Source organism: Marmota monax, unplaced genomic scaffold (genome assembly GCF_021218885.2).
Source record: "Marmota monax isolate L192 unplaced genomic scaffold, Marmota_monax_Labrador192_F-V1.1 WCK01_AAM20220418_F8-fsc00022, whole genome shotgun sequence".
Classification (NCBI taxonomy): Eukaryota; Metazoa; Chordata; class Mammalia; order Rodentia; family Sciuridae; genus Marmota; species Marmota monax.
In genome coordinates, this window is record NW_026695215.1 from 25,889,434 (window position 1) to 25,914,322 (window position 24,889).

General features: G+C 44.9%; 1 protein-coding gene across 8 annotated transcripts in view; it reads right to left on the reverse strand.

The window, feature by feature from the left end:
* Window positions 1–24,889, reverse strand: part of Dock3 (dedicator of cytokinesis 3) — a 680,226-nt gene that overhangs the window by 4,047 nt on the left and 651,290 nt on the right. For 4 of the 8 annotated variants that reach the window (XM_058574833.1, XM_058574838.1, XM_058574834.1 and 1 more), the window contains 14 exons: window positions 21,976–22,062; window positions 20,167–20,271; window positions 19,036–19,177; window positions 17,621–17,787; window positions 17,382–17,468; window positions 16,275–16,454; window positions 15,556–15,639; window positions 15,329–15,445; window positions 12,834–12,955; window positions 11,535–11,673; window positions 10,878–11,025; window positions 5,451–5,569; window positions 4,327–4,414; window positions 529–651 (listed from right to left, as the gene is read on the reverse strand). In XM_058574833.1, the coding sequence (XP_058430816.1) occupies window positions 529–651; window positions 4,327–4,414; window positions 5,451–5,569; window positions 10,878–11,025; window positions 11,535–11,673; window positions 12,834–12,955; window positions 15,329–15,445; window positions 15,556–15,639; window positions 16,275–16,454; window positions 17,382–17,468; window positions 17,621–17,787; window positions 19,036–19,177; window positions 20,167–20,271; window positions 21,976–22,062 (1,708 nt within the window). The remainder of the gene's footprint in view (window positions 1–528; window positions 652–4,326; window positions 4,415–5,450; window positions 5,570–10,877; window positions 11,026–11,534; window positions 11,674–12,833; window positions 12,956–15,328; window positions 15,446–15,555; window positions 15,640–16,274; window positions 16,455–17,381; window positions 17,469–17,620; window positions 17,788–19,035; window positions 19,178–20,166; window positions 20,272–21,975; window positions 22,063–24,889) is intronic. The other 4 variants (XM_058574836.1, XM_058574835.1, XM_058574832.1 and 1 more) reach the window with 4 other exon arrangements.

Below are 24,889 nucleotides of genomic sequence, written 5' to 3' on the forward strand. Positions count from 1 at the left end.
CCAGAACCTCATCAGGGGCCCCTGCTCAGGTTGCACACCAGCACCATCTTGCTGGGCCAACTGGACAGGTGTGGAAAGAGTTCCCTGGGGACCCCTCAGTATTGAGGGTGATGGGAAAACTTCTTTACATTGACGTTCTCCAAAACAGGCTGCTGGGATAAAAGAAACCTATTCACACAGGAGGCCAGGAAAGTTGAGTGCTTCAGAGCTCATAGAACAATAGGCTGCAGGCTGTAAGAGCTCTAGCCCACTGCTAGGTGATGACAGGCTGGTGAGCGGAGCACCTGGCAGAGTTGATTCCGTTGTCTTCTGCTTCCCTCATTGCCTTACTGAGCTAACCTGCTGGACTCCAAAACCTCACTGACCCCAGTGCCCAGCAGAATCCTTCCTGTGGAATGCATATTTTTTTCTTTGGTTGTGTTGACCCAGAGGATGGCCTATCTTCTCAGCCTGGACAGGTGTTGATCTGGTCTTGGAGCAGAGTCTGAGACCAGGATTACTTGGGGGACCCGCTGGAGGTCTTCTTACCATGCAGCAGGCTTCGGGGAGGCACTGGGGGGGCCAGGCTGTGCCCCATGTGGGCAGACAGGAAGGGCTGGGCCTCCCGGACTCCACTATCCAGGCTCCAGCTGCTGGGGGCTGCTGGCACCGCTGAAGGGTGGAAAGAGATGGTGTGAATGGAAGTTACTCCTTCAGCTACCCTCTGGGAGAAGCCCATCCTATAAGCCTGTGGATTCTCTGTGTGTGCACTGTGTATCCAAAACACATGGGAGTGGCATGCCAGCCCCTGGAACTAAAAAACACTGGCCAAGCAAGGCACAGTGGTTCACAGAAGTGGACTAAAGTTGCCTAAGAGGATGAAAACAGCTGATATCTGAAGAGTATTCAAGATGAGAAAAGCTGAGAGAAAGTGCAGTAAGGAGTGAACATCTGCAGTCTCTGGGATTTGCCAGAAGGGAAAGCAGAAGAGAACAGAAGAGCAGAACAGACTAGGCTGAAGAGACCAAGAAAATATGGAGAGTGCAGGCCCTAGAGCTCCATGCCAAAGTCAAGCTAGGGCATGTCTACTGTCCAGGCCCTGTGTGAAAAGTAGGGAGCAGGATGGGAGCCAGAGACTGCTTCCTTCCAGAGCTCCCAGAACATTCCCAAGGAGCACATAGGACCTGCTTCCCAAACTAGCCCTACAAGGGCATGTAGTGACATTCAAACTTTGACCCATCCCTGTTGCTCCTATTCCCACTGGTGGATTTGAGATGCACAAGAGGTTTTTCTAGGCAAGGAGAAGTGTTCAATGTACCTGTTGGAAGAAAGTATAAAGCTCAGGAACTACAGCCCATGCCCAACTGGACCTACTGCTTCCTGAGAGGATGGAAGGCTATGGAGCCCACAGAAGCTTTGGGGTGTATCTAGAGGCCCCTACATGCCATGGATGCAGAGTAGAGTGGGCCCTAGGCTAAGGAGAAATCCAGTGACATAATACTGGCTTGCCTCTTAGCCACAGTTGGGGTGAAAGACTTTGTAGGAGGGGAGAGGAGAGAAGCAATGGCTGAAACTTGAAGTCTAAGAGTGCCACTCTGCAGGTATGGGAGAGGACATATGAAACCAGGAAGCTGATTCATCCTAAAGAACAAATACCAGTAAGAAGAAATATGCCCTTTATCTGGATACTTTTGGACTATTAGTAGCAGGGAAGAGTAGGTCACAGTCTAGGTGCCTGGTCACTGGCTCTTTTCTGAGGCTGGGATAGCTAAAGGGAGCCTGAGGCACCTGGACTTGGGTTCTTCCAGTTCAGATACTGGGAAATTCCAAAGCCTGGAAGGGAAGGAACTGGAGTCTGGCTTTTGAGGAAAGTGGCCAAGAGGGGCGGGACCCATGGTAACGAGGGATAAGGGGATGAAATCCATCTTTCTTCTTTTTTTAGGGACTAACAGAGGCTTTTAGAAGAACACAGAGTAAAATTCCATTATCTAAACAGTTTCAGTTCTAAGGAGGACTGTTCAGTTGTTGCCTGGTGGCAGGAAGGAGGGGTGTGGCAACCATTGGGCAGAGGGTAGATGCTCAGCTGTTGCCATCAGGGAGGAAAGAATTCTAAATCTGATGAGCATCAAGTGGATTCCACCAGCAATCTCCTCAGAAAGCCTAAGCCACCCAAAGAAGAGGTCCATCTTTGCCCAGGCTCTTGCCAAGATGCAGCAGGAACTTCTTGGTCTTCAGTACTAACCACCATCCACCCCCCTCCCCGTACCCCCCCCCCCAAAAAAAAAAAAAAAAAAGAAAGAAAAGCACCATCTACATAAAAAGCCATAGATCTTGGGGGAAAAGCTTGGAGGTGGGTCTGAGGAGCTTCCCCAAAGGGATTCCAACAGCCCATGATCTCAGATGCACTCCTAGTTCCTGGAAGAATTGTTGGGATTGCAAAAGTTCACTTACAAGGACCTGAGGAAACTCAAGGGTAGGAAAGATATGGGGGGGGGAAGCTGGCAAGGATATAATGGTTTACAAAAGAGTGCCTTCCTGAGCTACTCCATGTGAATCAGAAGTCACCAAGCTGGGCTCTTAGCTTGAAGTTTGTGAACAGTGGGGACAAGAGACCTTTTTCATGCAGCAAAAGGCCAGTCATGCACTGGGGCTAAGATTGAATGACCTATCTTAGAAGAAAGGGAAATTCCCAGTATCTTGACCTCTTTTTCAGCATTAACAACTGTTCAGCACTGGACTGAGGTCCCCACAGCACAGCCCCTATCCCCAAAGTAGGCTTGCCTAGTATGGTATTTAATTGCTGGTGAAGAAAGATATCTGTAAGAGAAAGGTGGAGTCCTAAGGAGACTCAGGACCCTAACTGACAAGAGAATGGTGGCAAGTATGTACAGTTCCTGCCCTGGAGGATTCAGATGGAGACTTGCTAATGTGTTGCCACTGGGCAAATGTCTAATTTTCTGCCCACTAAGTGCTGACCTTGTAGTGTGAACATGCTTGTTTGGGGCTCAGCCTTTGTTCTGAGGCAACTCTTTGCCTCCCATACCTAGAATGGTCATGTGTAGCTTCTTGATGTAGTCTAGCCTGAGGTCTGAGTTGCTTCTGGGTCCAGCTGGTATAGTATCTTGGTCTGGCTATCAATACTCATGAGAGCCCTGAAGACCTGTTGGGGCTCTTGGCTAGTTCTGAGATTGCTCTGCATTTTAGGTGATGAAAAATCCTTGTGGTTTGTTGCCTCAAGGCCAGAAGGGGCACTTTGGTTTGGGTCATAGGTTCAGGAATCCAAGAACTGCATGTTTTCAGGATGTGCAGCCTTGAGGTAGGAAGGCATCTTCAGTAGGCACTTTGTGGCTGACCATCTGGCATCAATGCCCACCAGGTACTCAGGTTGTGGACCCAGTTAAAGAGAACACAGAGGTCTTTGTTCTCCTGTCCTGATGTGCAGGGGAGGAACAATGACAGTGGGGATAGTAGACAGCAGTTGGTGAACAGGTGCAATGACAACATGAATATAGCTTTGGAGGGCCAGATGGCAGGCCAATATAGGTGGGAAGTGAGTATGCCCTGAACTCCAACAGATGGATGAAGGAGGAGGAGAACCTATGTGAACAGGGCTGATATGGAGCCAGGATCTGGGTGGCTTTGTCCCCACTTAGTTTATTGCTCTGTGTTGAAATTAACTCAGTTATCTGGGGCTTCAGGCCAATGTAGTAGGGGTCAGAGGCTGTTGCCATTAGTTTGTAGAAGTAGAATGTAGGGTAAAATGCCCACAATCTAAATGGCTCAGTTCTAAGGAGGATTGCTCAGTCTTATCGTATGGTTGATGGCCTTGAAATGTAGATGGACTCACAGTAGCTGCTGACAGGGCTTTCCCTGGAGAAGTTTGTGTTTGGGAATTTCACTTTGCCATGGTATGTCCTTTCCACCTTTCCATTCCTCTTGGGAGTTCCCCCCCCCCCCACAAGCCTGTTTTGAGCTTCAAGGAGAGGGGTCCCTGAAGGCCCAAGTTGAGAGGGACCAAAGGGCCTGCTAAATTTTGGGGCTGGCTAGGAAGTGCCTAGGGAGGTCCCCCACACAATACCCAAATTTCCATAAAGCTAGACTTAGGACAGGTGGCAGCTGGAGCCTCTCTGAGGATGGGCCTTGGAAAGAAGCAGAGATACAAAGTGACATGATCTAAACCAGCTGTGGATTAAATAGTGAGCATAGTAATTGGTTAGCATTCTGGACAGATAGACACACTTGGGTGTTGGGGTGTGGCTCAGACCTGGCCCGTTGGTACTCAGGGACCAGAATCAAACACTCAAGATTGGGACAGATGTCGGGGAGCCCATGGAGGAAGAACAATACCTTTTTCAGCTACAGATAAATTGGGATCACTGCAGGGTTTGCAGGCTCCAACTACTTGCTGGAACAGGGCCCGTTGGAAGTTTGGTGGCTGAGGGAAGGAAGAAAAGAAAAAAGAAAAGTGGAAAACAGCCAGTTACATCTTGGGAAGCATGGACTATAGGAGCCAGGAGGTTCCAAGATCAGATGGGGACATCAAAGCAATGGGATGGCTTCTGTTTGAGATGCTCTGAGAACTCCATGCCAGCCCTGGGGAATACTGTCCAGGGGTGTCTGGTTCTGAGCACTCCCATGGACATTTGAGTCACTACCCAGGTTGTCTTGTACAGGCTCTATGAAATAGGACATAGGTATTTAACTATCTGCATCCTTTTGTCTGGCCAGGGAGGCCCACTGGTAGGATTTAAGGATCCTGCTTCCCTCAGGAGACTGACAGGTTATGCCTTCTGAAGAGGCCCCACAGAGCTCCATGTTAGCATTGAGGTTAGAGAAAAGGTACCACCCAAGCCTGGAGTTAGATAGGCTCTGCTGTTCTGACTGGGTCTGCCAACCAAATCTGTTCTCTCTGCTTTATAGGGCTAATCAGGCACAGGGAAAGTAATGTTGAGAAACTCTTGGCATTCTGGGGCCAGGTGATAATCACTTGGAGGTGACTTATGAACTTGGATAGAAGGGTAGGGGGCAGACTGCACAGGGGAGTGAGTTAATTGCTGCAGCTTCTTGGTCCAGGCCCCCAGGCAGGATGTTTGGAGAGCTGGATGAATGGTGTGCACAGGCATCCTAGCAGGTGGTGAGAGTGGATAGATAAGAGGCCCTTGCCCCTGTGAGGATTCCCCTGCACACCCAAAGGGAGGAAGGACATCCTAGCAAGCTGGCCAGAAATACAGATAACCACACAAGCAATACTGGTTCCAACCCTGATGACATTCTACCCATACCTGCATTCTGGATTGCTGGTACTAGAATTTATTCATACTACATTCTTCATCCAGGAGTAAAGCAGCCTTCTTATAGCAGGATGAGGGAGGCATTCAGGACAATGTGGAAAGCCCAGCAAATGCAATGAGGGGAGTCCAAGCCAATACATTTATGGTTTCAGAAGGCAGTTAGTAGGTTGGGTCTGCTACCTGTCCATTCTCCAGGATGGCTGCTGGATACATGGCACTGCTTGGGCGGTCCCGGTGCGTGGGCAACAGCAACATCATTTCCCGGGCGTGGCGGTACTTATCTGGCAGAGAGGGAGAGCCTGTAACCAAGTGAGAACAATCACGCACAGATGACAAACCACAGATGAAGGGCCCTGCAGTCAAACATCCTCAGGACTGGGGGATCAGGGTAGGTGTTACTTGCAGTTGGGGTGAGCTAAGCAAATACAAGAGGAATGAAGTGGAATCTGGTGGTTAGATGGTGGGGGCTGTACCTGGTATTCCAGCCAAGGCAGACCCACTGACAGAGCCCCTTTGAACACTCAAAGGCAAAGGGTGAGGAGAGTTGAGGACTAGAGCAGATGGGTAGGGGCCCCTTGTATCCATTGCTCTCAAGGCATGGTTGTGGCCTGTATGCTGGGCTCTTTCAGGGGGCCCAGGCATGGGTACAGGTCAGCTTGAAATGGAGCCATCACACAGAGACAGAGACACTTAGATAATAGCCACATAGTTCTGATTTGACATAGTGGGTCTCCCCATGCACTTACCTTCTCCTGATAGTAGTGGCCCTATTCTTAGCTGGCCACTGGCCACTTTTTCTCAGGGGCTTGTCCCTCCCAGATTCCAGGTCCCCAGAACCTGGCTTTTGCCTTCCTGTTAGTTCTATTGAAGCCTAGAGCCAGGATGGTTGGGGGAACAAAATTAATCTGGAAGTTATGGGGCTTTACCCTAGGTTCCCAAGTACATGTTCTATGAAGGCTCTGCAGTGACCTCCCCTGGCCCCAGGGGATATTGTGGCCAGACAACACCATGTAAGGTGTGAGCCAGTCCCTATGAATTCAGGCCATAGGTATAGGTTGAGGAATTTGCCAACCTGTGGTCCTCAGGAAGACCTTCCACAGAAGCAGAAAGAATAACTTGCTGGCTTTCCTGGGATATGGGTAATTTGGATAGCACTCCAAATGTGCACTGTTCATTGTGCCACACACCAGCATATCTATTGAGAAGCTAAGGGGCACTGATTCCATCATGGGAAGGTCACCTGGACCCCAATGCCTCTGGCTGGCTCAAGTGAAACCCTTCTTTGTGTTGTGCCCTGAGAAGCTGGACAGTTGATAGCCCACAGGCTCTAGGTGAATTTTCAGCTTCTAGATGCTCTGTCCCCCAAACACAGGGTCTCTTGGATTTTCCTTTGAGTGTGCAATGTTAGCACTGTCAGGACAAAGCTAAAACAAAGTCGTATTCAGCCAACTTGCCCCAGAGTTGTTGAATTCATTTTAGTCCATGTTGAAGTTTAGTACTTGCAAGAAATCATCATAATCAATACCAATAAGGTACTTTTTGCCATAGTTTTTATGTAACTTCTTCCACAGTTTGGTCTGAGTGATCCTGTTTGTAGAACCTCAGGGCTAGCTTTGAGACCTACTCTTTAAAATGTCCTTCACTGGTAGGGGACTGAATATAGTAGAATTCTTTGAAAAATTGGGCCTGAATTTGCTACCATTTTGTGATTTTATTTATTTCTATGTTCTCTTTTAGAATTTGTATTCACAGACTACCTCAAGAAGATGGCTATGTAAAGAAAAAAGAAAAAAAAAACCCTTCAAATCCTACTAATTTTTAAAAGTACCTTTCCAGAAAGAAATCCAGAATGCTCCCTGACCCTGTGGGCTCATGGGATAGGACTGCCTTACATGTAGCAGGTACAAATTAAACAAAACCAAAAAACTCCAGAATCTTTACATCAATTCATTTACATCAAACTCCTATCTAATGCTCATTCCACAGCAGGAATGTATTGGAACTGCCTTCCAAAGGCTGTCCATGATTTTTCATTTGCATACTTAATATCCTGATCCATACTGTGGGGACTAGGATGGAGGGACATAAGTATGCAGACCCAGGAAAGTCCAGGCTCTGGTGAGGATTTGATTCACGTTATGATTTTATTCATGTAATTGGCTAATATTTGACTTGAGGATTTGGATTTGGCTCCCTCTAACAAGGGAGTGCTGTGTTAGCACTAACTTCTCCATCTCTTCTTTCCCACTGCCCTGGGCAGCCAATTCCATGGTAGGAGAGGGTGATGGTTATTTTCATGATGGAATTTAAATATAAGTGCTTATATGTTTATGGGACTTCTGAACTACTTCAGTTGTATTCTAAGAATCTGGAGGGAGTCTAGGATCCAGTGACTGAGTGATTGAGTTCTTCAAAGAAGGATCCATTACTCATAATCCTACTTTCTAGTCCCACTCAGTCTTTTGACCACCAGGGGGAGCTGCTGACTTACAAGAGTTTAGAGGATTCTTTGCAGGTCATTCATCTCAGGTTTCTAAAGCAACAGGGAGAACAGCAGGTTCAATGGGTATGGTCTCATGACTACTGGGAGTGGGGAAGTAACTCCAATGTAAAGGACTCTGCTCCAGACCACCTTCTCCATGAAAACTTTCTCCTCATTTACCCAAATGGAGTACATCACTCCCTTTGTCTAGGAATATCTATCACTGCATCTACCACATCTGTCTTCCTCTTTGATGTCATACACAGTCTTCTGTCTTTTACAGAGTCTAACACTGTGCCTGATGAGATATTGGGTCAACACATGGGTTGTATGAGTGTTGTGGTCTAGAAGTAACTTCTCTTTCTTGTTGCCTCTGCCCTTGCCATCTTTCCCTACTTTGGGCGCTAGTTTGTTACCAAAACTGGTGACCATTTCTCTTAAAATACTCTAAAATATGATATGGAATTTGACCCCCCTCCTTGGCATCTGATTTGGCTTTAGTGACTTGCTAGCTAACAGAAATGAGCAAAGAGAATTTCTAGGATTTCCAAGGCTAGGTAATAAAAATCCTTGCAGGTTCTATCTGGGTCTCTTGGAGTGCTGATTCTGGGGAAAATCAGCAGTCATGCTAAGAGAAGCCTAAGCCATTTGGAAAGGTCATATGTAGGAGCTCAAGTTGACAGCCCTAGTTAAGCTCCTCCCGACAGCTATCTGATCAACTGGTAGCCATTTAAGCGAACCATCTTGGACATCCAGCCCAATTGAGTCTTTAAATGATTCCAGTCCGAAGTAACATCTAATTCACTGAGCTGTTAACTCAGACATAGTAATAAATTGTTTTAAGACACTATGTTTTGTGTATGGTTTATTATGCAGTGACAGATAAATAGGCAATTTGAAATAGTGAAGAGTTATTTCCAAATAAGGAGAAAATAATTTCTATTCCACTCTTATGTAGTACTCTCTGAGGCAAGAGTCACACAGCCTCCTGACTGCGCACTCAGTAAAAGCTTTGAGTGAATAAATCAGTAACTAGTTAGCTAAGGACACAAGTGATGACAGTCTATTAAGTCCCTGATAGCAACCATAGCATAGAGGAGAGTCTGAGCAGTGTCAGAATGGAACTGAGCTAAAATGTCCATCCTTTACTGTCTTCTATCAATAATCAGGACTCAGAAATATGTTTTCTGTGAGAATAGCTAGATATGATGTACACTACAGTGTTCATGGCTACTTCTTAGGGGTTCCTTTTTTTTTAATTCCCAAAGTCATCTTTCAGTGTGTCCTTCTCCCAACCCCAGAGAGTTATATCGCCAGTCCTTTTTATTTTTTGTTTATCTTTATTTTGTTTATTTATTCTTATGTGGTGCTGAGGATCAAACTCAGTGCCTCCATGTGCAAGGCAAGCGCTCTGTCACTAAGCCACAACTTCAGCCCTCCTTTTTAGTTTTTATTTTGAGGCAGGGTCTCACTAAGTTGCTGAGGTGAGCTGCAAACTTGGGACATTCTGCCTCAACTTACTGAGCTGCTGGTATTATTGGTATATACCATTGTACCTGCTTGTGTCTTCTTCTTTTTTTTTTTTTTAAACTTTATTTATTTATTTTAGTTCTCGGCGGACACAACATCTTTGTTTGTATGTGGTGCTAAGGATCGAACCCGGGCCGCACGCATGCCAGGCGAGCACGCTACCGCTTGAGCCACATCCCCAGCCCCTGTCTTCTTCTTTTTAAAATATGTGTGTGTGTGTGTGTGTGTATAAAATATATATTTTAATTGTCAATGAACCTTTACTTTATTTATATGTGGTGTTGAGAAATTGAACCCAGTGTCTCACACATGCTAGGAAAGTACTCTTCCACTGATATAACCCCAGCCATTGTGTCTTTTTAACACAAATCACTGTTCCTTCTCTATGTCTGTAGCCTTCACAATCTGACAAATCATCAATATGTACCAATTTGTTGGTTTATTTGTCTTGCTTAACACTAGGGAGGTATGCTTCCAAATGCTAGCTCCCCTTGTTTGGATCACATAGTCCATGTTAGGAAGGCAATAGGCATGAGACTAAAGGCTGGTAAGTGTAAAGACCTGTACTCCAAATTCAGCTTTTCTCTCACTGGACCTGTTTCCCCACAGGGATGAGGGGTTGGACTGGATGGTTCAGAAGGAAGTCTGCAAGTGCCCTATTATAACTTTATTTCCCTTCTCTCCACTTTGATAAGGCTTTTCCCAATTCCACTACATCTTAACATGCCACACATGTTAAATTCCCTCTATCTTTCCTATTGTGTGCCTCATAGGTTTGTGTGCTTTGGAGAGATTCTTTCCTTATTAATGACCTTCCATGTCTTAAGTTTGTGCTATTTTTATTTGTATTCACAATAATGAGAAAAACAACAAGACCCCCCCCCCCCAAGCCTGGAAGCTATAGCCATTCACTTGCTTGTAATCTTAGACCATTGTCACTATTTTGTATAGTCACCCCTGAGAATCACTAGACCATTATATACTATAGTTGATGGCCATATCAATGCAAATGTTTCTTTCTAAAAGGACAGAATCAACTTTCACTGCAGAAACTAGGATCAAACTGTGAAAAACAATATTTATTCAACTGAATAAGAAATCAAGCAATAATTGGCAAAGATACTAGGTTTTTACAAAGCCATCTCTCCTGATTAAGCCCTTCCCAAGTGGAGAAAGTTCTTTTGGTGGTTATTACTGTTTTAGAATAACATTTTCCACTGTCAATTTTAGCCTTTTAATTTGACTCTTCATATTTTTTCATCTTGCTTGATTCCTCAAAACAAAATACCCATTTTTTGCCTTGACTTTGATCTTTATTCTTGCAAACATTTCAGTGAGAAAGAACTGAGCTTTCTCCTAGGCTGGGTCCTTTTACTGAGAGGGTTTCAATTCTGGCTACCCAGTGGCATGGTCTAAAGCGAGATGGAGAAAGAGATTTGGAGGCAGAAGCCCTTTACTCCTTGGTGCTGTAAGCACACATGAGCATTCTCTAAGTCACAGGTACAATTTCAGACAGTCACTGGCAAAAGAAGGATGAGTGGGGCCCATGAAACCCTCTCCTCTTCCTTCTGTAAGCAGCACCTTGCCATCCTTACCTCGGGTGCTGGAAGGGGCAGAGGTAATCATCTGGGAGGGTGCTGAGTGAGTAGAACTCAGGCTGGAGGATGAAGGGCTTGCCTGGGACGAGGACAGAACAGAGACGTTGGTGACTGAGCCCTGGTACCTGGGGTTGGGATATGTGAGCTGCAAAGGGAGAAAAATCAGCATGATAGAGTTCTGAATAACCAGGACTGTAGGGCTGACAGAGAGTTGGTTCTTTTATACCCTGAATAACCAGGCCCAGTGCCACCTGCTGTACCCTTGGCCCTGATGGAGGTCAGTCTGATGGCTGACACTAGGGATTGCCATACCACCTATGTGTAGCAGGGCTGCTGAGTTACTACTATTGTGCTCATCTGGTGTGCAGGACTTGGCTATCAGTAAGAAGCAGGAGAACAATCTGGCAGAGGATCTTTCCCCATGGGATTTGTGAAAGCATCCAATTCTGAAGCTGGTTTTCTTGGGAAATAAGGCCTAGGAACTGAGACTTGGAATGGTATGTAGAAAGAAGGCAATTTGCTAGCTCTGAAGATAGGTGTACTGAATTGAGTCAGAGAATTAAGCAGGGTTGCCAGCCCTCAGATCAGACCCCCAAATAGAAAGGTGAGTCCTATAGGCATATCCTGCCCATTCTCCTTGGATAGCTCTAGTACCTGCATGTGGTGGTACAGATCTTCAGGAGCGTCGCCCATGGAGCTGTCACCCATCATCACCATGTTTCCTGCTTCGCTAGACGCATGTGAGGAGAGAGAGGATGATGAATGGCGGCCTGTGCCCATCAAGTTCATGGGGCTGTGAGCAAGAGTGGGAAACAGGGAGGAATCAGGCTATGGCTGAGAAAATATGCTGGGTGGTAGGGGCAGTGGAGGAATGTGTGAAATGGGCATCGTCAGCCTTGGCCACCACTGGTTTGGGGCAGTTCCAGAGCCAATGTTCACACCCATCTGAGGCCTGGAATAATCCTAAGCCCCACTCTGCTGCTCGGGAGCCCCTGGTCCGGGAAGGCCTATGGGGCTGGCATAACCTCTATTTAGAGTTAAATGGTTTACAACTACTGGGTCTGATGACATTAGTGGTTTTTAAGGAAGAATTAAAGAGAGAGAAATGGAATCAACTCAAAAATCCTATCTCTCCCTTGCTGTGGGATGTTAGTCTAAGTCAGTGACTATCCCTGCTTCTAGGTTAGAGTTGTCTTCTTTGAATTGGGAAGCTATCAAAATAGATGGCTGTGAACTATCTGTGGGCTTCTTTCCATACCTGTGGCCATAGGCTTGCCAATAAATTTCCTCTATCAATACCAGGAAGCCCTTCATTCATTTGTTCCTTCTCATTTACATAGTGCTCAGTCGGCCATGTTGCTGTTCACCATGGAAAACAAATCTAAGTGAGAGACTCCTTTCTCTGACCTCTTCTCCCAAACCTGGCTTTCCTTCCTTAGGGAACCTGAATATCCTCAGTTGAGCAGAGTCAGGCCTGAACTTCTGACTTCTGGGCAGCCACACCTTCAATGTACACATCACCATGTTATCTTCTTCCTTAAAACAACCTATGATTCTTATTCCCCTTGGGATCAAGCCAAAAGCCTGCATGAACAAATCCCATTCAGAGTTGGGAGTTAGCCCCCTTCCACACTTTTGAATACTGCACTTGAGCCACCCCATTTTTTTTCTGCCTAATGAGCTTCTAATCATCCTTTAAGACTTTCCCTGATGCCTCCTCCTCTGGGTTTCTACAATAGCAGTTATATGTTTCTATCACCCAGGGAAGTAACTGGTTGGGTACAGAATGCAGATCCTGTGGCAGGAGCCGTGTCAGGGCTGTGTGAGAGTGTGTGTGTGTGTGTGTATGTGTGTACGAGGGAATGAAAGCACTCTCTGGAACTCCTTTCCTCTGATGCTCATCTTCCAGACTTACCTCTCTGGAGGGAACCCACCCCAGTCCTAAGGCCGTACCTGTGACGATGGGTCATCTTCATGTTCTCAGGACTCATGGGGCTATGGGATGCCAGAACATTTCCCCGTGGGGTGCTAGTGCCTGAACATGCAGGACTTAGCTTATCCAAACCTGGAAACTCCTGTTGAGAAATGAATGATGTTTCAGAGAATAAAGAATAAATAAATAAATATGGGGTAGTGGGGAAGAGCTGGCTGGTAGTCAAAAATGTAAAAGAAACAAAAATAATCTTATAGTGTACTGCTGACTTCTTTTGGGCAGTGATTCCTTTATGACTAAACTTTATGTCCCCAACTGCACTGAGACCCAGACCAGAGGTCATGAAACCCTACGCTGACCCCACTCAGAGAAGCTCATCTGGAATAGGCTGAAGTTAGTTTGCTCATAGGATTGTGTTAATGGCCTTTTAAAAATATTTTTTTTAAGTACAGAGTAAGCAGAAAAAAGGCTGGGAAGGAGAAGAAGAATTTATTATCAGTTATCAGTCAGTGGGAATGCATTTTATAAGGATTAGGGCTGGGTTTTATTAGATTGCTAAATGACTAGCTCTTAGTGACATGAGTTAAGCTGACCGTGACACAGTCTATTGGGAAACAGAAAACAAAGTCCTGATGTAAGTAATTGAAAAGCAAAAATAATTCTATTTTAGCATAATTAAATTCTTACTAATTGTGTAGATTTCTTGTAGAAACCTCTAATCTCAAACCCTCTTGGGTGATAGCATATTGGTCTGTGTCTCTATTTGCTACTTTATGAAACAAAGCACAACTTTTTAGATTTTCTTAAGTCCTAAATTTATGGTGGACAAGGGCTCTAAGTCCACTGAGGATGTTTCTGAGCTCAGTCTGAAGAAGTAGCAGGTTTCCCACATTCTTCTTTCAAAGTATACATAGGGCTGAAATGTGCTTCTGCAGCCCAAGAGTACACCTTCACATTTGCACACTTTAAACCTTGATGAGTGTGTGCAAACATTTTGTACTCTTTACTGTGGTGACCTACCTGCCCATGTGGCAGAGAACCTCACCCTACCATGGCCAGGCTCTCATCTAGATGGGGAAATCTGCAAACAGCAGAGACCAGCTAAGCTGGCAGGAGACAGTGTAATGAGTGGTGATGGAATACCCATCAGATACAGTGACTCTACTAAAGTTCTTTAAATGGATACCCCAATTTTAGGGGAAACATTAATTCTCTTAGTGTTTCACATTGTAACACGATGAGAGAATCCTAACAGGAAGGAGAAATTATAGGCACTCTAGGTTTTCCTTTGGAAAGTGTGCTTACCTTCTAAACTATGACAAGCTTATTTTTACCTTTCATGCTGCCCATATTTACACAGAAATAGACTGAGGCCTGTACTAGTACACTGGAGATACTAAAGTGACAAATTGCAGCAGTTAAGAACAAAGCAGGATAATTCCAAGCTAGTCAAGCCCATTGAGTCTGAGTGGTCCAACTTTCCCCAGTGACTCCTGTAGCCAGGAGTCACCCTTAAAGTGGCATTTCTTATCCATGACAGCCCGGCCCAGCATCTAATATCTCTACCTAGTCGCCTCCATCATACTTCTACTTGGTGGTCTTAGATATTAAGAGAGCTTTGCTTGGGAGGCAGATAGCAGGTAATTGGGATTATATCCCTTGAGATATGGGAACCAGGCAGGAGGCCTCTCTAGAGTCAGATCCATGACTGAGAATGGGGTGAGGGTATGATGTGAACAGGGAATTCAGGGACACCTGAACCCTATTTATAGCAGCAAGGATTCTCCAAAAGACCATCCAAGGAAAACTAGTCCTGGAATACATGTCCTCCCTCTGTATGTCAGTCCATGGGCCAAACCTTGCTACGGAGGCTGAGGAGCCAAGACAGAATTAGGGAGAACTTCTGGGTCCTGGTCTAGCCCTAGAACCTGTCTGGCTTCTCTAAAAGCAGCCAGCATGAAAGCGCTGGGTGCCAAAGCCTTTCTCTGATGTGAGTCTGGATCACTCGACATCATAGAGGAAGTTGGGATTGGAAGTTGGAAGGTCTAGATAGAGTAAGGAGGGAAGAAAAGAAAGGGAAAGGGAGATGGAGAAAGAAGATGAAGACAGGAAGGGAGAGAGGAGAAGAAAGTTTTGGAGAGAGGGCTGATTCAAGCCATGCCTTAACTCTTCAGGTTCTTGGAAGGAAAACATTTCTAAAGAGATCAGTACATGTGGGCCATATATGTTAGCTCTTTTCCTCTGCATATGGAAACTTCTATCCACCAGCACAGTGCAATGAAAAAGATTATTTGCCTTTGAAACTGACTCTATGGGATTGAGTGAATGAGAGGATTCTGAGCATCCTTGCCCTGGATATAGCACTCATCCGTGCCTCCTGCCCCTCTGAGGTGGAGACAGCTTCTCCCTCCTATCCTCTTTCAACCTCCCTCCATATTTCTTTGGCTGTGGCACAGGTCTAGAGGATATGGCACCTGGTTCTACTGAAGAAGGGGCAGGCCAGGGATCAGCTTACATGGTAGAGACTGGCCCGCATCATCTGGAACTGATCAATCAGCTTCTTGTGTAAAGGCCGCATTTCTGGGTGCACAAACTTCTCATGAACAGCTAGACCAACTCCAAGGATATGAACCTATGAGGGTGTCAAACAAGGTCTTTCTGTTAAGCAGGGAGAACCTCAGTCATCTTACAGTGCCTGGCCCTTCCCACCAGCTGTAGGCCTCTAAGTTCTGTAAGCCATACCTGCTCCTGCATGAGCTCCTTGAGTTGGGTGATCTTCTCAGCATCTCCTGGGTGCTTGGTAATATAATCTTTATCAAAAAAGGCCTGTGAAGTCAAAGGCCAGGTCAGGAAGACTTCCCAGGACTACTACCTAGATGGGGCCCCAGAGGCCTGACTCCAAAGGTGTCCTAAAAGGTAGCCAGGCTGCCACCTCACAGGTATATATATCAGAACCTCCAACCTAGCCTGTTGAAAACTCTGGCAATCAGAGATGTGTTTTTCTGCCTGAGAAGGACTGGAGATGGCTAAGTTATCTGAGCCTGAATGCTGGCCCTAGATCCTCATGGAACCTGGATGGCTTGGTTAGGACAGGTAGGACTGGTGGGTCCAGAAGTGGGGGCTAGCCTCTTAGCCATCTTACATTTCACTTTTCATGAAGGGTTGGCTTCTGGTATTCCCTTGGGAGGCCACTTAACATTCTTCCAAATCAGACAGATTATCCATCTGTCAGAGCTCAGGAAATAAAAATGGTAAAAAGGCTCTCCACCAGAGAGCTTTGCCACGGAAACAGAGTTTCCAGGAGGTTATAGCCTCGTTCTGAACCATCCCAAGTTTGTTGAGCCAGGAGAGGGCTAGCTGGGAAGGCTTCCTAAGGACTCTGCAATCTTGAGAAGAGAAGCCTGAAAACTGCCTTCTCAGTCAGGCTGCCTGTGTGGGTTTGGTGTAGGGCCCCAGCTTACCTCCTGGTAGCGTGCAATGCCTCCATTGACAGCTGCATCGATAACGCCATTCAGGCACATGCTGAGTAGGTTGATGTTGCCGTGTACCTGTTTGTGCTGATACTGGCTGATCAAGGCCCGAAGCTCTTGGTTCTTATTCTCAACCACCTGGATGGCATTTTCCAAAGGGCTTACTTCCACCTGGGGGCACACAGCACAATGTCCTTCCAAGAATTACAATAATCCCTCATCATGTACCTGAGAGTAGGGATCCATGACCTGTGATGCTGATTCCCCTTCCTTGATCCTGTGAACTTGGGACTCCCTGGGTCCTTTCTACTGTTATCTTTTGATTTATAGATACTTGGAAGTATAGCAAGTAGTGAAGTATAGCAAGTGGTGACTTGAACCATGGTTTCTGATCACCTCATGGCTGCATTTGCGCTGGAACTTCCTGTGCAAAGGTACAGGTCAAGATGGCTCAGTTGCTCTGGTGACACTGAAGAGGCTCTGTGCAAAAGTGCAGGGCTATATCAGTCAGGACTTGAGCTCAGGTACCAACTTCCAGGGATAGAGAATTCTGAGCATAACAAGATAACCCTAATGTCTTGCCAGTACTGCATCCTTCAGATTGCTTGCTTTGCTGAAACTTTCCCACAAATAACCTTTTGATGAAACCAATATAATAAATGTGCTGTACTAGCTCTGGGTCATCATCCTCCATCGAGGGTGATGTCCCACCTGGCTTCAGCTTTTTCTATGTGGGCCTGTCTTTTCTCAATCCCCCATTGCCCCTCACTGGTTTCCTGAATTAACAGCCTCAGTTAAAAGATGGGTTGTGGCAGTGAAGAGCACTAATTCTGAAATCAGAGAGCTCTGGCCTCCTGAACCTCAGAGAATGGTTTTCTCATTCGTAAATTGGGAAGTTAAAAATACTTGCTCTGAGGGATAATGTGTGGTTTAGATGAGAGAAGGTACACAAAGCTCCCAGCACAGGATTGACCTGGGGGAGCAAAGACCAGATAGGTGGATAAAGTTCTTTCTTTCTTCAATCCTTAGAGGAAGCTCCACAGAGCCAGGGCTGAAGAAGTAACTGTGAAGCTCAGGCCCATCAGAGGCAAATCTCACCAGTTCCCTCCTCTCTACTTCAAACCACCGAGAGATGCCAGGCAAGCTGTGGGTCAGGGTCAGCGTGGTGCGCTCAATCCACAGGCTCTGTAGGAAGGGTACAGACAGGTTTAGGCAGTTGGGCAAGGCTTGGCATTCCCTACCTACATGAGGGATGCAACAGTGGTGAGTTGCCAAGAAAATGGGGCTTTCCCCTGGATCTGCTATAAATACTGCCACTGCTTTCCTAGTTTGTTCACCTTGAATTCATTCTCCTTGTCCTTTGGGCCTTTGTGGAAAGGCCTGTCATACCGGAACTTCCTCACATTGTTGACGCGATAGAAGCTCTTGACACGATCTGGGACCCTATCCATCTGCAGAACATCCACATATTCTGGAATGGGTGTCACTGCATAGATCTGCAAGTCTGGGCATGAAGTTAAGGGAAAATCCAGACTTGTCAAAGAGACAGACTTGAGTGGTTCACCTCTGTCATATTGTCAAAGGACAGAAGGCCCAGGCAGCATCATCTCCTGGCAGCAGTGGTGGAGGCAGTATCATTTCAAGGGGCAGATTAAACCCATATACAGTTAGATAAATCTATCTTTCTGCCTTCTTTCCCTCCCTGCTCTTTCATTGAACCTCATGAGCACTTGGTGAATTGACCCCCAGGTCAATCCTGTGGCAAATGTGAGATAGCAAGAGTTAAGTATTCTCTGCTGCCCCTTTAAGAAAAAAGGGAGCCCATGTGATGGGCACACCTATAATCCCAGCTACTTGGGAGTTCGAGGCTAACCTCAACAACTTTGCAAGACCCTATTTCAAAATAAAAAATAAAAAGGACTGGGGGTGTGGCTTAGTGGTAAGTGCCCCGGGTTCAATCCCTAGCATCACACACACACACACACACAAAAAAAAAAAAGATGGGAAAGAGTTAGGAGAACACATACCCACCTCATGGGAGTAAGAGAAGGTTGTAAGGACCCAAGAAAACTATTTATTACAGAACAGCTTTTCAATAAAATACTGTCTGGAGTCTTTATGGAGAGAAAAGTGGGATTCTGCTTGCCCTCCCCATTCTGGAACAAGTTTTCCACAGTCATGGTGACTGTCATGTAAGGAAGCTGTTCAGCTCAGTGGGTGGTGAAAGGCCAGCCAATGTTTGGAATGAGACTTCTAAGGGCTACCAAAACACAGGAACTCCCTATATTTTCCCCTTCTCTACATCTCTAGCACTTTGTTCCACTCAAACTGACAAAGACCTGGGGCAATAATATTACCCAGGTAAGTGGAATGGGAGTAGGACATATAACAGATATGGTATCCCTGTGATAAAAGCCCTGGTGGGACCCCAATCACTCTGCATAGTAACTTGCTACCTGGGCAGGCCCCTCAGAACGTAGAATGGGGACTAAGGTACTGGTAGTCACAAGACTGAGAAGCATCCCCTTAACGCCCTGCTGATGACCACACATAATTAAGGGTATGCTACTCTTCTGTGAAGCAAGAGTGTCATATTAAGTAAGGGTTCAGTGATGAGGACACACACAGATTTAGGACTGGATGATCTAAGTAAGATTGGAAGCCATTCACATGGTAGAGGGGCAGGCTGACTGGATGGGTCTCACCTCCCAGGACCCTAGCCCTCCTCCCCCTACCAAGTGTCAAAAGATACACTGGGCATCACATTGTAGGATGGCATCATCTGGATGGTTGGGATGCTGCATGGCAACGGCTTGCGGGAACTCACTGAGCATCCTTTGCTGGAAGGCCTCCAGCCTCTCGTAGTCGTGGCCACGGCATACATATTCTTTGTTCTGTCAAACACATGAGAGCACATTCTGTGTCTTGCCTGGAGCCCCCAAACTCCAAACAGGAGTCAGTAGTAACTCATCTTACAAATGCATCCTAGGAACCTCCTCTGTACTAGGTTCTGTGGGGACAACACTCAGTTCATATCCTAAGGGAAATAATGGTGGAGGAGGTAGAGGGACAGATGAAGGGAGAATTGTGTTGTGGTGTGGCAGCCCTGGGGGTGGGTACAGGCAGCAGTGAGTTGTTTTCCTATGTGGAATTTCATATCTTACAGTGTCCTATAAATAAAGATTAAATTCTACTTAAAAAAAAAAAAACACTTCACTGGGCTCAGTGGTAGAGTGCTTGCCTAGCACACGTGAGGCCCTGGGTTCGATCCTCAGCACCACTTAAAAATGAAGCAAAGATATTGTATTTACCTACAACTAAAAAAAATAAAATAAATATTTAAAAAATTCACTAAAATAAGACTATGATAACTGTTCAACTGCTGTTACTAGGTCTGTGCTCAGTCATTTCTTCAACTCTGTTTAAATTCCAGCTCAGCCTTCTAGGAAATAGTGGAGAGAAAGCGTTACTATGATTGGGTCAGAGAATTGGCTGCATAGAACAGGCTTCCATATCTAAACTTAGTGCTCAGCAGTTCCCACAGGCCAGGAATGAAGTGGACCATCCTCTGTGTTCTTTCAAACCAACTGTTCTCTGTCCTAGCTGTATGAGGTACTGTGTAGCCAAGAGGAAAAACCACTATCTTTGATGACAAACCCCAAGAGGCAGGCCTTTTTGGTAGCTACATAATAATATAGCATATGAAAACAGAGTTGAAGGTGGCAGCCAGTCCAGTCAGATAAAGCCAAATGCCTTCTGTTAACCAGTCAGTTCTTTAGAAAGAAATATCCAGTAGAATAGGCAAAAAGGAAAAGAAAGAATACAAGTTTTAATTGAACTATGTGTATAACATAAGTTCTTATCACTACCTGAATGGACTTACCCGAAGAAAAAAAGGAAACTTCCGGCCATAGAAGCCGACCCGAAAGAATTCAGGCTCCAGGCGTTGCTGCTCCATAATGTTGTCATAGTAGCTAGCCTCCATTTTCTGTAAAAAAGAAGGGTGATTGCTTTCAGGTTGGCTTGACTGCTTTTGGTGTCCAAAGTAAGGTCTCCTAGGCCCAACTGGACATTGTCTTCTGGAAAGGAATTATGGTAGCCCAATCTAGGTGAGAAGGAACTGAGCCCTAGCCAACCTGTCTCCAGGGGGTTGCTTCATGGAAGAGGAAGTCCTCCTTCTTCATTGCCTTCTGATGGTGGGATGGAGACAGGTCTGTCTACTGCAGCCCTGTGAAGCTGCTCTGAATGTCCTCCCAGGGTGTGGGCTTAGCCCCATGGTCCCGTGAAGACTTGAGTGGCACACTTTTTTTTTCTTTAGTACTGAGGATTAAACCTGGGCCCTGTGCATGCTAGGCAAGTGCTATACCACTGACCTACATCGCCAATCCTTTAATTTTTTTTTTTTTAATTTTGAACTGGATGCAGTGGCACACACTTGTAATCTTAGCAAATCAGGGGGTTGAGGCAGGAAAATAATAAAGTAACCCCCCACTGGGTATTTAACTCAGTGGTGGAATGCCCCTGGATTTAATCCCAAGTATCTCAAAAAGAGTAGGCTGGCCTTGAATTTTTGATCCTCCTGACTCATCCTCTTGAGTAGCTGGGATTATAAGATGTACCATTACACCCAATTGAGGGGCACATATTTAATATGGACTTTTTCTGCCTAAGAATTTCTGGTTTTGATTGATACTATACCAGCTGACACCTGATGGGGGTTGCTTATAGCTGCCTACCAACAATTCTCAGTATCATTTGTTCCCATTATTCAAATTCCATCCATTCTTGTTCATCTATCATCTAACTAAAGATGCTAACAATAGTGAGGAAGGCTCAGTTGCCAGAATCCCTGGCACTGCTTCCAGTTTAGGAAATTTAAACTTGAAAAGTTTATGATAGCATTATCAAGGTTGGTAAGTTTTTTTTTTTTTTTTGTCTTGGCTGACTTGATTTTACATTAGAAGCCAACTTTGATTGGGAAGACAATTCTCCTGAATTCAATCAAGCCAGTCTGCCATGGAGCAGTGACCTTCAAAAATCAGTCAAGAAGTTACTTCTGGGGAACCATGCCCAAACTCCATCTGGACCAGGGAATAGAGGAGAGTTAGCCACAAGGGTGAGGGTACAGGGAAGAGTAAGCTGAGGACTGTTGACCTCTTTTTGCTGGTGAAATCAGTGGCTGTTAGGATTCAGAACCCAGCACCTGCAACCAGGAAAAACTTGGTGCAGACCTTCAAAGTCCATAGGACATCTGAGTTTCTTTTTGAATACTTTGCTTCAAAGAAGGGAGCAAGGACAGTATACAAAACTGACAAGTTAAATGGGGAAGCTCTTATAATAAAGTTTTTAGATGAAGCATCCTCCAACAAAAACATTTCAGGAAAAGCTTCTTCATACAGTTGAGCTGACACCCCCTCCTTAAAACTCCCACCCTATTGAGCCTATACTGGCCTCTCCCTTTCCTGAGTACCAGTGGCCCTTAAGGGGGCCAGATCACAACATCATTTGTCTGGTGTGTGTTCTGGTTTCCCAGTCAGACTGCAAGTATTTTGAGGGTATCATCATAGCCTCTACTTCTCCTGTACTGCCCAGAGCACTAAATCAAGGTCCTTATGCCTCACTCAGAAACTTATTTCAGGAAAGTCTAGGTACCTCCTTTTGGGCTGGGGTAGGGGAAAGGGCCAAAGCTCACCCGAATCCAGCTGAGGCTCTGATAATCATAGAGGCTTTCATACTGACATGCCAGTTCTCTGCACAGTGGAATCCCAAACTCCCAGCTCTGTATCAGAAATGGAAACAGGGCTTTAGTATTTCAGACATTAAACACATCAGACAATACAACAAAAGGTCTCCTGCTAGCTACAATTCATATATTACAAGGAGTATACACTTTAAAATCAAGGTGCAGAGCATGACAAATAAATGTGGCTTTCTAGCTCAAGCACAGCTTTCTGGTCTCTGCTAAATGTTTCTGCTTCCAGACCTTTTTCTGACTGCCTCATCAATGTACATTTTTCTGTACATTTCCATTTGATTGCTTTGAAGTTATCTTAATTTTTCGTTGTATTAGTCTTGATTAGATTATAAACTGCAAGAGGGAAGAAACCCTATTTAATTTATCCTTAGAGCCTAGAACAATGCCAGGCATATATCAGGGTTTACTAAAGGTTTAATAAGTTAATAAAGGGAACACAGAATTATAAAATAAGGTTAGTTACTTAAGCTCAGAAACAAGTAGGGAAACCAAGAAGAATGTAGCTACCCAAGGACTTGGTAGTAGGCCTGGGACTTCCTTTTTTAAATTAGGCTTCAGATGATCCTTGCCTAGTCAGATCCCAGGCTGTTTTGTAATGTGGCTCCTGCTGTGATTACAGGATCATCCAACAGATGCTTGAGGAAGGCTATAGCGGAATTCATTAAAAGGCAATATTGTTGATTTCTCTCACTTTTTTTTTAAATTTAGTATTTTCTCTTTCTAGGTTAGACTGGGAATCATCAATTTACTTGATATTTTACCCAGGCTTTTCTCCCTAACTTCTAAATACTAATTAAAATTTATTATAGGAAATTTCATGTATATAGAAGAGTAAAGAGCACAGAATAATGAACCATAGGTACCCGTCATCCATCCTCAATACTGATCAACTCAAGGTTGATCATGTATCAGTCACAGTCCATCTATTTACTCCCTCCCATAGTTTCTGAAGCCAGTCTCAGATATCATGTAACTCTACCAATAAAAGTATAATATGAATCTTTAAATAATGACTATTAAAAATACTCTTGGAATAGCCTTAGGAAGAAGGAAAAGTTTCATTTGAGGTTGTAGTTTTCTAAAAGAGCTGATTATTTCTATCCTTTGAAGCCATTAATTCCATATGGATTGAAACTGAAGGACCAATTAAAAATCCTGAAACAAACCCAAGAGAATTTTAAATAGACCCTGGCTTTCTGCCCTGATACAATGCCTCTGCCTCAGTGAGCCAGAAAACCTCTTGTACCACCATATCACAGCTTTCAAGGGGACACATGTCAGTCCTCCCTCAGCTCCAAGTGCTGCTTGGGCAGGTTGCAGCCAACAATTCATAATAGGGTCTTCCTGGCAGGCAGCTCCATAGGGGCTGGCTAAGAAACTGAGCTGTATATAGACTTCTGGCCAACCCATCAAGAGCCACTCCATGGGGGACTGCTCATTTAGGTGTTAAGGGCCCCAAATGGGACTAAAGGCACTTTTCCTGCTGATGGTAGGTCCCTATAAAACAGATATTTTCCATTTAATCAATGCACATCTGTCTTGTTGGTATCTCTGCCCTAAATTTTAAATTTATTCTTTTTAGTTCTATACAACACCAGGATACACCCTGATATAATCACAAAAGCAGGGAACACAACCTGCTCCAACTCAGTCCCTAGCACTCCCCTGCCCCACTTCCTCCCTCCACTCCACCCATCCCTCTTCAATCTATTTACAGTTTACTTTTTTTTTTTTTTTTTTTAATTAGAGTCTTGTGGATTCACTCAGTGCTCGGACGTTCATGCATACAAAACACTACAAAATTCAGTCAGATTCATTCTACTGTTCTTCCCTTTTCCTGTTCCTTCTTGGTCTTCCTCAATCCCTTTCATCTACTCTACTGATCTTTCCTCTATTTTGATGAAATTCCCTCTCCCCCCACCCTTTTTTCTCTCTCTCTTTTTAATCCCTGCCCCCTTGTTTTGGATTAGCTTTTGCATATCAGAGAAAACATTTGACCTTTGACTTTTGGGGACTGTCTGCCCTATTTTGTAACCTGCTATTCTAAGGTGCTTCCTTCCTGCAATTGGCTTCAGAGTGAGGCAGGACCAACTCACCACTCTGCCAGTCTTGAGGGGTGTGCTGAATCACTGATAGGTCTGGGAGCTTTTAGAGTTGCCTCTGTTTGCAGGCAGGGAATGTTTAGCAGGTACAATGCATCCTTATCTACATCTTTCCCTTGCTTTCTCTCCTTTAGGCAGGAGGCAAAGCTAACTCTAAAACCCCTTACTAATGCCTGAGACACAGTTGCATTTACCAGCTCTGGTAGATATGTGCCTTTACACATCCTTGTTAGCCCCTCAAAGAAATAGCATAAAAGTTGCACTAACCCAGGACATCCTCAAAAGTCAAATAGAACAGGAAGGGAAAGGCCAGGGTCTCAGTCTGGCATTCTTCAAAACTCAATACACATGGTATTAATCTTTTCTAAGGATAGAAATAATATACTCTTTTAGAAAAATAGAATCTCAAATGAAACTTTTCCTTCTCCCGGATGATATTCAAATAGTATTTTATAAAGCAGTCCTGGGGCTGGGGTTGTGGCTCAGAGGTAGAGTGCTTGCCTAGCATACACAAGGCACTGGGTTCGATCCTCAGCACCACATAAATGTAAAATAAAGATATTGTGTCCACCTAAAACTTAAAAATAAATTTTAAAAAGCAGTCCTTCCTTATTTGAAGATTCATATTGTACTTTTATTAGTGGAATTGTATACACATATCTTTTTTTTAAAAAATATTTATTTAGTTGTAGATGAACACACAGTATCTTTATTTATTTTTATGTGGTGCTGAGGATTGAACCCAGTGC